Source organism: Oncorhynchus clarkii, chromosome 18, assembly GCF_045791955.1.
Source record: "Oncorhynchus clarkii lewisi isolate Uvic-CL-2024 chromosome 18, UVic_Ocla_1.0, whole genome shotgun sequence".
NCBI classification, from domain to species: Eukaryota; Metazoa; Chordata; class Actinopteri; order Salmoniformes; family Salmonidae; genus Oncorhynchus; species Oncorhynchus clarkii.
In genome coordinates, this window is record NC_092164.1 from 44896611 (window position 1) to 44911809 (window position 15199).

General features: G+C 40.3%; 1 protein-coding gene across 2 annotated transcripts in view; it reads left to right on the forward strand.

Annotated features, from left to right (window-relative positions):
• The window catches only part of LOC139372662 (KH domain-containing, RNA-binding, signal transduction-associated protein 3-like), a 146373-nt gene extending 138305 nt beyond the window's left edge, over nt 1-8068 (forward strand). Inside the window, exons 8-9 of one of the 2 annotated variants that reach the window (XM_071112441.1) lie at nt 5368-5426; nt 7284-8068. In XM_071112441.1, coding sequence (XP_070968542.1) covers nt 5368-5426; nt 7284-7378 — 154 coding nt within the window. In that variant the 3' untranslated portion in view covers nt 7379-8068. The remainder of the gene's footprint in view (nt 1-5367; nt 5427-7283) is intronic. The other variant, XM_071112443.1, reaches the window with a different exon arrangement.
• Nucleotides 8069-15199: the final 7131 nt, after the last annotated feature.

A 15199-nucleotide genomic window follows, 5' to 3' on the forward strand; every position in this document is an offset into this window, starting at 1 on the left:
AAAACTAAGGAGATGATTGTGGACTTCAGGAAACAGCAGAGGGAACACCCCCCTATCCACATCGATGGAACAGTAGTGGAGAGGGTAGTAAGTTTTAAGTTCCTCGGCGTACACATCACAGACAAACTGAATTGGTCCACCCACACAGACAGCATCGTGAAGAAGGCGCAGCAGCGCCTCTTCAACCTCAGGAGGCTGAAGAAATTCGGCTTATCACCAAAAGCACTCACAAACTTCTACAGATGCACAATCGAGAGCATCCTGTCGGGCTGTATCACCGCCTGGTACGGCAACTGCTCCGCCCACAACCGTAAGGCTCTCCAGAGGGTAGTGAGGTCTGCACAACGCATCACCGGGGGCAAACTACCTGCCCTCCAGGACACCTACACCACCCGATGTCACAGGAAGGCCATAAAGATCATCAAGGACAGCAACCACCCGAGCCACTGCCTGTTCACCCCGCTATCATCCAGAAGGCGAGGTCAGTACAGGTGCATCAAAGCTGGGACCGAGAGACTGAAAAACAGCTTCTATCTCAAGGCCATCAGACTGTTAAACAGCCACCACTAACATTGAGTGGCTGCTGCCAACACACTGACTCAACTCCAGCCACTTTAATAATGGGAATTGATGGGAAATGATGTAAAATATATCACTAGCCACTTTAAACAATGCTACCTAATATAATGTTCCCTACATTACTCATCTCATATGTATATGTATATACTGTACTCTATATAATCTACTGCATCCTTATGTAATACATGTAACTATGCCACTTTGTTTACATACTCATCTCATATGTATATACTGCACTCAATTCCATCTACTGTATCTTGCCTATGCCGCTCTGTACCATCACTCATTCATATATCTTTATGTACATATTCTTTATCCCCTTACACTTGTGTCTATAAGGTAGTAGTTTTGGAATTGTTAGCTAGATTACTTGTTGGTTATTACTGCATTGTCGGAACTAGAAGCACAAGCATTTCGCTACACTCGCATTAACATCTGCTAACCATGTGTATGTGACAAATAAAATTTGATTTGATTTGATTGATTTGATTTGATTTGGTTTGAATCCAGGCTGTATCACATCCGGCCGTGATTGGGAGTCCCATAGGGCGACACACAATTGGCCCAGGGCCGTCATTGTTATTAAGAATTTGTTCTTAACTGACTTGCCTGGTTAAATATCTAAATATATATATGTCAATATCAAGGAAGTCATGTCATTTTTCATAGTCTGAGAGTGAAGGATATCCTTTATCAAAATGAGTTATTCCGCTATCAAAATTATGTTAAATGCTCGCTATCTAATGAATATTTCCCGCTGAATGTTCTTCCTCCTGCATTGGAAAACCTATGAAATATTTAGTGTCTCCTCTCCCCTGAATATGACTGCTGACTATAGATTGTTATTCTCAGTACCTCTGGATCCTCTCCAAATGTCCTAGCAGATCTCTGCAGGTTTATCACAGAGCAACAGAAGAGCAATGGCTGTGTAAGAAAACAAAGTCCACCAGGGACATGTACTACATCACTCAGATGTAACATCACCATCTGTTTATTGGCGCCGCAAACGACAACATCAGTACTTAGGATCAGCCATTTATAGAGGATACCTGTAAACCTGAGAGCCAGGCGGTAGGTATACCTGTGGACGAGCAGGTCTGGAGTCAGATTCCATGATTCCTGATCATGAGACAAGGTATCCTCTATAAATGGTTTGTTTGTAGGAGATTATCTGTTGTGGGACTGAGGCTGGGTCTGGGGCTGAGGCTGGGACTGGGACTGGGACTGGGGCTGCGGCTGAGGCTGAGGCTGGGGCTGGGGCTGAGGTGGGGCTGTACCCCATGGTGTTTTGGTAAAATGTAGTGCACTATATAGAGAATAGGGGCAAGGGCAATAAATTGCAATGTCCGTACTGTGAGACACCTAAGAAAGCGCTACAGGGAGACAGGACGGACAGCTGATCGTCCTCGCAGTGGCAGACCACGTTTAACAACACCTGCACAAGATCGGTACATGCGAACATCATGCCTGCTGCGGGACAGGTACAGGATCGCAACAACACTCTGTCATTACAAGCACCATGCTCTACTAATTGAGCTACAAAGGGCCACTATAAAAGTGCTAGGAGGCGTTTGACTGTGCCATTTGGGATACAACCTGTATTTTACTTGAAGCAGTTTGTTTCACCTGGATTGTTGCCCTTCAGGGCGTAGCTGAGGCCTGAGGACTCACTGACCAGACCATGGTAATAGAGGAGAAAAGAACATTGGTAGAGAGAGGCTATGTGTGAGCATATTGACAAAATGTCAACCCAGAAATTAGAGGTGCCTAACAGCTTTGGGAGTCCTCCTCTCGTCCTTGTGAAAGGGGAAAGCTTTGACTTGGCAGCTCTCTGAGGACCTGACAGCAGCTATTGGTCCTCGTAGCCTTTAGCTTTACACCAACAGGAAGGATAAGCCACTTGTTTAGCCCCTCAGCTTCCCAGGGCGTACTCTAGCGGAACGGTTTGTAGTTGAGTGTATATTCAGAGGGGTTCCGCTCTGGGAAGAATATACCCCAGTATGGAGACATGGTGTGAAATCAAATTACCACACACCATGTCAGGTGTTTCATAGTGTACAAGACACAGAAAGAGAGAACATGCATTCATTTGCTGCATCTCTTTCTCTCTCTTGCGCTCTCTCTCCTTCACCCTCCACATCTACCCCCCCCCCCCTCTCTCCTTCACCCACCACATCTACACCCCCCCCTCTCTCTCTCGCACTCAGTCTCTCTCTCTATCACTCTGTCTCTATTTCTCTCTCTCTCTGTCTCTCTCTCGGTTTCTCTCTCTAAAGCCATGACGAGTGGTGTCAGGTATATATAAGCAGCTGGACACCAGTGTAAGACTCACAGTGGTACCTCTGCTGTGAGGGTTGATTGGAAAACCTCACACTCTGAATAACAAAGTCTGGTTTCTCTTTGTGGACACAGAACATAAATATTCACTCACATCTTAGCAGGGGTCCAGTTTAGATAAGAGGAAAAAGCCTGCCTTTGTTTCTGCTGTTATTGTTCCCTGGTTGAGTCATGAGCTGTGTGAGCAATGCAATCTTCATGCCAAGTCAATGATCTCCCCGGGGAAGAAACCTAACATGAATGCCTTTTCTGGACAATGTCTCAAGCAGACATTTATAGATCCACAACTATAGACGTTTCCCCCCTCCCCCCTCCGTCCCCTAATATGAATTTCAATTGTTCATGTCAGCTTGTGCCTTTAAGTTTCTTTAAAAAAAACTATCAACATGCTGCCAATCAAAGTTGAACAATGATTAAGTGCTTTGAAACGCGAAAATCATAAAAGTCATCCTTTTTTGTTGATCTGGTGTACAGCTGGGCCTTTAGTGTCACCTCCAGCACTAAACCAGAGAGAGGAGGGGTAAGCCCCAGACTGACAGGCACGGATACCAGGGCCATAACTATGTATGAGGACACCAAAAAAATCTATAATAATATAAATATATATTTTGCACACAATAAAGTAAATAAATTACGGGTCAACAATCTAAGACTGCTCCCGGTGTTGATTAAAGCTCAGAATGCTTATATTCTTGATCTGACTGAGTTCTAATCGCGCCTGACGCTTTGCAAACGAGTGGAATCATGAACAGAGGATGGGTTCGTTATGTTCGCTTGCGTCCCCTGGATTTGCCTCCCGGATGTGCCTTTTTATCAGCACATTTACCACTCTCTCAAACGGCTATCTCCGCCCTCTCGACGAACAGGCCGATGGCCTGAGAAGTTAAACGAACTACCCCAACTCGGAGTCGGCTCTAGTGGGCAACTAGAGACGCTGATGGCAGTGTGTTTGTGAGATAACGGACAAAAGGCCATTTTATAACTGTCCCGCGACTCCTGCCGTATCTACAGCCACCCCCAAACAAACAAAAACTGGTTAATAGTTGCTTATAGATACAGTCAGTTAGGTGGCTACCTGCCGGAAGACACTTTGATTGCAGTAATGTTAAAGGCCTCTAGCTAGTATTACTTAGCCAGCTAGAACGATTAAGTAAGAGGCTGATGTTAAACAGAGCCTAGCTCAGCAGGAGCAAAAAATAGGCTACTAAGTTCTCATAATGACTCTATAAAAAAAAAAAGAAGATATGTTTCAATATGAACATCTCCGCATGTCCTATCTTCGCTACAGGCCTAGATTTAAATGCCCCCCCCCCCAGGCGAATGTGATGATACGATCATCGGTGCACTCCATTGATGTCTGTTTATGCAGAGCTAGATTAGTAACGCCCAGGAATACAAATGTGAACTCTATGTATATACTGTATCTATGTTACGAGTTGATGATTTTATGCAAGTCATCATTACAAATGACTGAACAGATGCTACGTGTCAGTGTGAATCATTTCTCATATTTCACCCCCCTTTCAGGGATATAACATTACAATCGTATAGCTAATAGGCTATGTGTTTGTAAATCGACTGAGGTGAATCAACCTACAGCAGCCAAGGTGATAATGGTTGGGGAAATTTTTTGCTTGTTTTGCTGTTCTCCAAATAGCATTTTTTTAAATGTATTATTAAATAGAAATGCAGTAAATGAACTTCAACATTCAAAAAATGTCCTGGACGGAACCTCACTAAGACTGAAGCCCTGGTTACAGCCCTGACGGTGACAGAGATGGTGACGGGGAGAAGACTCAGCTGTGACGCGTGGCATGTGCCGGCTCTGTGGCAGCCTTATGATGAATTACCTTTCTGGGCTTGAATGATAGGATTGATACTGAATGATACCAGCACACGATTGTTCTGTCAGCAAGTCAACGGGCACCGCTGAGAAATAAATAAAGAATAGCAAAGAAATGAACCACAATTCAAGATGGCCTCCCTTTTTATTTTTTCATTACAGGTGCCATCTCTCATATATAGCTCCATATCCTGGATATGGGGAGACCGACATAGCCAGGATATTGCCATGTGGAAGCACAGAAGGCACAGCCGCAGCTACTGTAACTGCTGAGTGAATATTGGCTGTCTGATCTATTGTGTACTGTATCCTGTAAGGGAGGGAGGGCATAGTTATGAAAAGAAATGATGTGTATACACCTTGTGCGCATGTTTGTAATGTAGAGTATATGTTTATGGTTACATACAGCAGAATGGTACATCAATTCTGTCCATGATGACGTTATTTCACTTTCCCGAACAGTTCATGCCGTTCTCATCCCAGGTAGTGATTTGATAGCTGTGTGCTGTGATGTTCCTCTATCGTTCTCCATTAAGGCCTAAAGGCCATGTCATTTTATTGTTAGAAAGAGATTCTGATGGATGTCTCCTCTTTCTTTCCTTTCACAGCTCAGACCATTATTATGAGTACGGACAGGATAATGGTGAGGAATCATACGAGTCATACGGTCAGTGGCTAACTGCTTCATTCAAATGTGAAATGTTGTTTAAATGCATACACGCCACCTGTCTTGTTCAGTGTGGACCTCTTTTCATCATCAACGCAGCAGTTTTAAATGCTGTTAAATCCACATGCAATGTAATTTCCCCCTAATAGGTGCTATATAAGCATTTTGACAAATTTGTTGTAGATGTATTGTTAGCATTATTCAGAATGCCAAGTGATGGTATAACATGAGGCATGGTCTGTGTCAATTTAATGGTCAAATAATTTATTGGTGATTATCCTGTTCCACAACTGAATTAGGCCTCTTTTACACAACTCCATATGAACAACGTACATTTTTCTGACAATGTCAAACACAATCCTGTTATTATAAAGGTTGGGGATGTCTGATAAAGACACAGTAATTCTATAAAGCGGGGCATGGCTACGTCCACAGAATGTCCTGACTGTATTCACACATAGACCATGAGTGATAGAGTAACTGATATGCCTTGACGTCTGCTTTTCTAATACAGCTTTAACTATGGCTTTCTTTTCTGGTGAAATGTTTTGAGCCGCTGCATGGTTCTCGTCTCAGTCCCTGAGCCGTTAATGTAATCTCATTACCCAGGTCTCCTCTTGCTTTGGCAGATGTCAATTCTGTTAGCACTTCACAGTAAATGTACACAGTTGTCACCAGACACTATCTGTAAAGTAAAGGACTTTTATTCTCTTCAGTCCATAACGACTTTGTAATTGCTCATAACATAGGGTGGCGGGTAGCCTAGCGGTTAAGAGCGTTGGGCCAGTAACCGAAAGATTGCTGGTTCGAATCGCCTTTAATTTAATCTAATTGCTCCAGGGTCATTGCAAATAATGGCTGATCCCTGGCTCTGAACCACCTCTCTGAAGCTGTCTCAGGGGAAGTGGGATTCAACAACAACAACAAATTGTGAAATAGGACAAATGTGAGGACACACCTAATTACTATAACTGAAACAGCAGCTTATTCATATTACAATTTGCAACACAGATTAACACACTAGTTATGTGGCGAGAAAGTCTGGCTGGAAAGTGTTAAGAAGTAACCTCCAGAAGCAGACAAACACACAGAGGCTAACAGTGCAATGCTACATGCTTTTTAACAGGTGAAAAGAAAGAGGTGTTTGACAGTTCGAAGAAAGGCGCTGTTTAAACGATAAACAGAGTTGATGGTGCATGGTTGATCTCTAACCACAAGGTTACATTGGTCACTGTCTCTCAGTGTCAGAGAAAGTGTGACAGGTTTAGAGACTATTAGATACTATTGGTTATGGGCTGCCAGCAGAGACCGTGTCAAGGGAAAAACAGTCCTTTGTGAGCCTCTGCTCTGCTCCGGGGATGAGACTCTGTTGGCTAGAGATCACACAAAGGCTGCCATCGATGCAGCAGGCACTTGGCACATAGACAGCAGAGGGCCTGAATGAGGTCTGATTTGGGCTAATGGTTATTGTGACCTTTTGTTAGGAGCCACTACACTGGCTCTTTTCAAGTAGCTATCTGATCTTCTGTTTCAATTATCTAAATGCATCCTTCGAGGTTAATGACAAGCTTCTTGGTGGATTGTCTGTTTGAACTACAGAGGCCGGGATTCTTCTGTTGTTCCAGTTTCAGTCTCTCAAATAACTCAGAAAGTTAGTCCATTGACATAATTCAACTTTTTTTGACAGGTTTGATGCCTGATTGAAGCATGATAGCTGAATTCTTACCTCAGTTCCAGTCTAAGGAAAAAATGACAAATATTGCTCCAATAACCTGTTGACATCATAAAAATCTGAGTTACACAAGAGAGTGTGTGTGTGTGTGTAGAAGTGTTCCTTATGGCTGTTTCCCTATAAAGCAGGTCAGGAGGACTGGACAACTAATCGTGGCAAGGCGCCAGCTGCACGGACGACCAAGGGAGTGTACAGAGAGACGCCCTACTCCAGATATTGAACTGATTATACAACAACCTGCACAATCCCTCATGGATGTGTCATCAAGTAATGGATTTTATACGGACGCTCCCTTCTTTTTAGAATAAAAACACAAACAAAACCAAACAATAACACAGAGGAAATGATGAAGGTAAAGACCTTGAAATCAATCGTAAACATGTGTTTAAAAAACGGAAGACCCTGGTATGATGTCAAGACTGTTTCCACCGGGAATAATGTGTATAATTTAGGTCATCTACCCACTCCTAAACAAGTAGATATCTAAATATTCTGGACCCGGTTATAGAGTGATTGGTCATTGGTAATATATTAGTGATTTAGTTGTAGAGAGGTGAAGTATTGTAGATATTTTTTGCCTGTCCCTTGCAAATGAAACCTTTCCAATCAGAAAAGATCCTGAAATAAATATTGTTGTTTTATCTCCTTTTGTAAATGATAGTTCTTTAATGTTAAAGGGCTTATAAAAGCATGGCGTGGAATCATTGTGGATAGTGTCAACTGTTTTATTCCTGTCTTAAAACTTATAGATGTGTGTGTTTCTGTTTAATTTCCCGCGTTTAATCAATCTTCAATCTCAGCTCATACTCTTCTTTTTTTTGTGTGTAAAAACCCTCAGTAAGAAAAAAATTATCAAGAACTGCAAGACATTTTAGGTAAAGCTCTTAATAATTCATTCCAATCCATATATTTTTTTGGGGGGGCTTTAATACCTGAAATGCTTTCAGACATTGTATAAATCAGGTTCTTGAGACATTAACAGAAATAGTATATTAGCATATTAACCTTATCCGCTTATGTAGGCCCTTTACATTGTTCTTCTTGGTTGATGCTCAATAAACTTTTGGAAATATAGAAGTTTGTGTTCCAGAGCGTAATTCTGTATTTGCATAAATAGAAAAAACACAATCATCTAAACTAACGAAACTAACATTGCAAGGAATGATGTTGACGATAATATTGAAACTTTAATACAGGTTCTTAAATTCCGTTCTTAAATTCCGTAATGTACACTACCGTTCAAAAGTTTGGGATCACTTAGAAATATCCTTGTTTTGGAATGAAAAGCAAATTGTTTGTCTATTAAAATAACATCAAATTGATCAGAGATACAGTGTAGACATTGTTAATGTTGTAAATGACTATCATAGCTGGAAATGGCAGATTTTTTTTATGGAATATCTACATAGGCGTACAGAGGCCCATTATCAGCAACCATCACTCCTGTGTTCCAATGGCACGTTGTGTTAGCTAATCCAAGTTTATCATTTTAAAAGGCTAATTGTGAATAGGCGACTCCAGTGAACGTCAACAGTGAAGAGGCGACTCCGGGATGCTGGCCTTCTAGGCAGTGTTCCTCTGTCCAGTGTCTGTGTTCTTTCGCACATCTTAATCTTTTCTTTTTTTGGCCAGTCTGAGATATGGCTTTTTCTTTGGAACTCGAAGGCCCTAGAAGGCCCTCATCCCTGAGTCGCCTCTTTACTGTTGACGTTGAGACTGGTGTTTTGAGGTTACTATTTAATGAAGCTGCCAGTTGAGGACTTGTGAGGCGTCTGTTTCTTAAACAAGACCCTCTAATGCTCTTGTCCTCTTGCTCAGTTGTGCACCGGGGCCTCCCACTCCTCTTTCTATTCTTGTTAGAGCCTGTTTGCACTGTTCTGTGACGGGAGTAGTACACAGGATTGTACAAAATCTTCTTGGCAATTTCTTGCATGGAATAGCCTATATTTCTCAGAACAAGAATAGACTGACAAGTACTTTGTTTTTAGTCATTTTGAGCCTTTAATCGAACCCACAAATGCTGATGCGCCAGAATCCCAACTAGTCTAAAGAAGGCCAGTTTTATTGCTTCTTTAATGAGGACAACAGTTTTCAGCTGTGCTAACATAATTGCAAAATGCTTTTCCAAATATCAATTAGCTTTTTAAATGATAAACTTGGATTAGCTAACACAACATGCCATTGAAACACAGAAGTGATGGTTGCTGATAATGGGCCTCTGTACGCCTATGTAGATATTCCATAAGAAATCTGCCATTTCCAGCTACAATAGTCATTTATAACATTAACAATGTCTACACTGTATTTCTGATCAATTTGATGTTAGTCTAATGGACAAAAAAAATGTTTTTCTTTCAAAAACAAGGACATTTCTAAGTGACCCCAAACTTTTGAACAGTAGTGTATATTGAGACTCTTGAGAGATATCATATTGATCAAGAATTAGCTTCTGAATAATATGATAACATGTACAACAACATAAAAGTGAACATTATTTTAACACAAAAATATATTAAAAACTGAATTCATGTAACAAAACAACACAATTTTGTAAGAACTGTGTTGAATGTATATTGCCTATTTGTATATTGCAATTCAGCTAATGTTTTGTAGGTAATGATTTCGATACAATGTCAATCACAGATTTAAGTCTCTGATGTGTGTTTTTCATATGTAATAACTTAATAAAACGGATTACAATATGTCAGTTGACATTATTTTTAACAGTACACTAACATGTACAGTAACAATGGCAGCGGCACCTGTATTTTCTTGCTTGCCTATCTAATAATAAGTGACTTTGAGCATCTTATAATAGGCAGTCCTATTACATTTTAATGACAACAAACAGTGACACCAGGAGAAACTCCTAGGGACTGTTCATAACTTTTCTACTGGATGTAAACAACGGCTTTTACACAATTGTATAGAATTTGTATGGCGGGGATCTCGTTTCTGTTCTTGTTTTGCTCCCTGTGTTCTCCTCTGGTGCCTGCCCTGACCTTTGGCCCTGCCCCTCTGTTAGAGAGACTCTAAATGACCCCTGACCTCTGAACCCCAGCTGACCTCCACACTGAGAGGACGGCAGACAGACAGTAGCTGTTTTAAAAGACCTCCCTCCATCCGTTCCACAAGGTAATCAAACCCAACCAACCTAACCTCACCGTAATGTAGACTGACAAACATAAAGCACTAAAACCAAAATGAAGTTGTTCATCATTAAGTCTTTCTTAATCTTGAAGGGGTTTAAAAGTCAACACTGGGGATTAATTAGACTTCGATATAAACAATTTAAAAGTATTATAAATAGCTGTAATATTTCTAGCAGGTTTGGTGTGCAATAAGTGTATTATGTGACTTTGATTATATATGTTGTATTGTAAGTAAAATGAATTACTCTTTAACTATACTAAAACTATTTTTCTGAATCACTTTAAATTGCAACAGTTTGCTTTCTTTCTGTACCTTTATTTTGTAATCAATCATGTTATTTCCTTTATTTTAGGCTGGTGCCAGAGCCCACAGCAGGAAATCATACGTCCGACCACCCTCAAGCTCTGAAGGTGAGTTGCAATTAACGCTATTGGTCTGATAATTCCTCTTCTTTATATCAACATAACCAGAGTGCTTTGGTTACAAATACAGTATTATCCAAGATTAAAAATGTACAGGGTATGTCCCAAATGGCACCCAGTTCCCTATATAGTGCATTACTTTTGACCAAAGACCTATGGTCCTTGATCAAAAGTAGTCTACATTGCCTTCAGAAAGTATTCACACCCCTTGACTTTTTCCACATTTTGTTGCGTTACAGCCTGAATTGAAAATGGATTAAATATACCTTTTGTGTCACTGGCCTACACACAATACCCTATAATGTAAAAGTAGAATTTTGTTTTTAGAAATGTTTATTCATTAACAATTCAAAGCTGTAATGTCTTGAGTGAATAAGTATTCAACCCCTTTGTTATGGCAAGCTTAAAAAAGTCCAGGTGTAAAAAATTAACAAGTCACAAAATATATTACATCAATAACATGATTTTTTGATGACTACCTCATCTCTGTGCCCTACACATACAATTACAGTGCATTCGGAAAGTATTCAGACCCCTTGACTTTTTCCACATTTTGTTATGTTACAGCCTTATTGTCATGATCGTCTAAGGTGGAAACAGCGGAGCAAAGCGTGGTGAGCGTACATACTTCTTTATTATAAGATGTCGCCAACAAAACAATAAACATGAAAACGAAAACGTGAAGCCAACGTAGTGCTCACAGGCAATTATACGTGGACAACTACCCACAAATACAGGTGGGAAAAAGGCTACCTAAGTATGGTTCTCAATCAGATACAATGATAGACATCTGCCTCTGATTGAGAACCACACCCGGCCAAACACACAGAAATACAAATCATTGAAAAAGGGACATAGAATGCCCACCCAAATCACACCCTGACCAAACCAAAATAGAGACATATAAAGCTCTCTACGGTCAGGGCGTGACAATAATTCTAAAATATATATATTTTTTAAACTAATATCCATCAATCTACACACAATAGCCCATAATGACAAAGTGAAAACAGGTTTTTAGAATTGTTTGCAAATTTGTTAAGAAATAACAACTGAAATACCTTATTTACATAAGTATTCAGACCCTTCGCTATGAGACTCGAAATTGAGCTCAGGTGCAACCTGTTTCCATTGATCGTTCTTGAGATGTTTCTACAACTTTATTTGAGTCCAACTGTGGTAAATTCAATTACTTGGACATGATTTGGAAAGGCACACCGCTGTCTATTATATAAGGTCCCACAGTTGACAGTGCATGTCAGAGCAAAAATCAAGCCATGACATCGAAGGAATTGTCCATGGAGCTCCGAGACAGGATTGTGTTGCGGTCTCTCTGGTCTGATGAAACCAAGATTGAACTCTTTGGCCTGAATGCCAAGCGTCACATATGGAAGAAACCTGGCACCATCCCTGCGGTGAAGCATGGTGATGGCAGCATCATGCGGTGGGGATGTTTTTCAGTGGCAGGGACTGGGAGACTAGTCAGGATTGAGTGAAAGATGAATGGATTCAAGTACAGAGAGATCCTTGAGTGCTCAGGACCTCAGACTGGGTCAAAGGTTCACCTTCCAACAGGACAACGACCTTAAGCACACAGCAAAGACAATGCAGGAGTGGCTTTGGGACAAGTCTCTGAATGTCCTTGAGTGGCCCAGCCAGAGCCCAGACTTAAACCAGATTGAACATCTCTGGAGAGACCTAAAAATAGCTGTGCAGCGACGCTCCCAATCCATCCTGACAGTGCTTGAGAAGATCTGCAAAGAAGAATCGAAGAGACTTCCCAAATACAGGTTTGCCAAGCTTGTAGCATCATACCCAAGAAGGTATGAGGCTGTCATCGCTGCCAAAAGTGCTTCAACAAAGTACTGAGTAAAGGGTCCGAATACTTATGCTTGCTGTTTGGGGTTTTAGGCTGGGTTTCTGTGCAGCACTTTGAGATGTCAGCTGATGTAAGAAGGGCTTTATAAATACATTTGATTTGATTTATGTAAATGTGATATTTCAGTCAAAAAAATATATAAATTTGCCAAAGTTTATAAAAACCTGTTTTTGCTTTGTCATAATGGGGTATTTTGTGTAGATTGATGAGAAGAAAAAAATTATTTAATCAATTTTAGAATAAGGCTGTAATGTAACAACATTTGGAATAAGTCAAGGGGTATGAATAATTTCTGAAGGTACAGTAGCTGTAAGGTCCCTTAGTTGAGCAGTGAATTTAAAACACCAATTAAACCACAAAGGGCATCTATTGGTAGATAGGTTAAAATAAAACAAAAATCAGACAGTGAATATCCCTTTGAGCATGTTGAAGTTATTAAATACACTTTGGATGTTGTATCAATACACCGCCACTACAAAGATACAGGCATCCTTCTTAACTCAGTTGCCGGAGAAGAAGGAAACCACTCAGGGATTTTACCATGAGTTTGAAACAGTTACAGAGTTTATGGCTGTGATACGAGAGAACTGAGAAAGGATCAATAACATTGTAGTTACTCCAAAATACTAACCTAAATCACAGAGTGAAAAGAAGGAAGCCTGTACAGAATAAAAAATATTCCAAACCATGCATTCTGTTTGCATTAAGCACAATAAAGTAAAACTGCAAAAAAAGAAAATGGCAAAGAAATTAACTTTATGTCCTCAATAGAAAGTGTTATGTTTTTGGGCAAATCCAACACAACACATCACTGGGTACCACTCTTCATATGTTCATGCATGGTGGTGGCTGCATCATGTTATGGGTATGCTTGCCATCAGCAAGGACTAGGGAGTTTTTTTAGGATAAAAAGAAACAGAATAAAGCTAAGCACAGGCAAAATTGTAGATGGAAAATGGTTGTCCAGCAATGTCTAGCAACCTGAGACAGTGTTGAAATAATTTTTTTAAAGAATAGTTTTGAAATAATGTACAATCCAGGTGTGCAAAGCTCTTAAAGAGCAACATACACACGGTTGCATGAGGTCTTGAGTTAGAAATGTAACACTTTATAGAACTTATGCATCGAATACATTGTAAATTGGAGGATTTTCATACCTACAGTAGCCGGGCCGTGAAGAGTCTATTGTCCTGCTAATAGGAAACATTGTTTGCATAATGGACTAAACTTGCTACAGTACTACAGTGAAAAACAAGGGTTTGAAAACCTGTTTTCAAAATGCCTCCAGCTGTAAATAAAAACACAGCATCTCGTTGTCACGTTCTGACCTTAGTTCTGTTATTATATCTTTGTTTTAGTATGGTTAGGGCGTGAGTTGGGTGGGTTGTCTATGTTCGTTTTTCTATAATTTGGGATTTCTGTGGTTGGCCTAGTATGGTTCTCAATCAGAGGCAGCTGTCAATCGTTGTCCCTGATAGAGAATCATACTTAGGTAGCATGGTTTCACTTTTGAGTTGTGGGTGTTTATTTTCTGTCTTTGTGTATGTCACCAGACAGGACTGTTTCGGTTTTCGTTCATTCACTTTATTGTTTTGTATTTCAGTGTTCATTTTGATTAATTAAATATTACATCATGAACACTTACCACGCTGCGCATTGGTCCTCCGATCCTTCTCGCTACTCCTTCTCAGAAGAGGAGGACGAGATCCGTTACACTCCTTTACATTCTTTATTGCAACCATAATGTCACAAATAAGTTGTATCTGTATATGCTACAGTCAAGCTACAGCTTGTTAGGATCAAGTAGATTTGGTGTGTGCGTACAGGACAGAGGAATAGAAATTCTTGCACTATTGTTCAGGAGGAACAGAAAATTGCATGTCAATTCATAAACCATGTGCCATCGAAAATCTATTCCCAACTATTTTGCAATCTATATGGCTTTTCGCAAGTAATTACATTGAGAGGATTGGAGGATTCTAAATTGTTTGTTTAAAAAAATTATGATTTTTTATTTTTTTCTTCAAATAACCAAAAGTGAGTGATTGTAATCTGAATAAATATTTATAAAGGCCAAAATATTTATTTATGTTTTTAGAATTAGAGAAACCAAAAGCCCACCATGCCTATTTTTTGGACAGCCAAACCCTCCCTTAACTCAGATGACACTGGGCCAATTGTGCATCGCCTCATGGGCCTCCCGGTCGCAGCCGGCACTGGTATCGAACCAGCATCTGTAGCAACGCAGTTTGCACTGCGATGCAGTGTCTTAGACTCTGTGTCACTTGGGAGGCCCATTCCACAAAGCTGCAGTACTACAGTCAGAGCAAAATAATCCTAACATTTTCACACCCTAATTGTAGTCTAACTATTACCCAAACGGAGATTCAGTGAAAAATACAAATCTTGTTGATTTATCAAGACCAGTCCCCATGCCTGTCTCAGAGTAGTGCTGTCTTGACCTCTGAATACTGTCTTTTCCCCCTTCCACTTCCCTTTTCCATTCATTTTGAAAGAGTATTTTCCAGTAAGCAACATTTTTTTTACCTTCATCAGCCTACTTTGTTCCAATATTTCTGTCATTCAG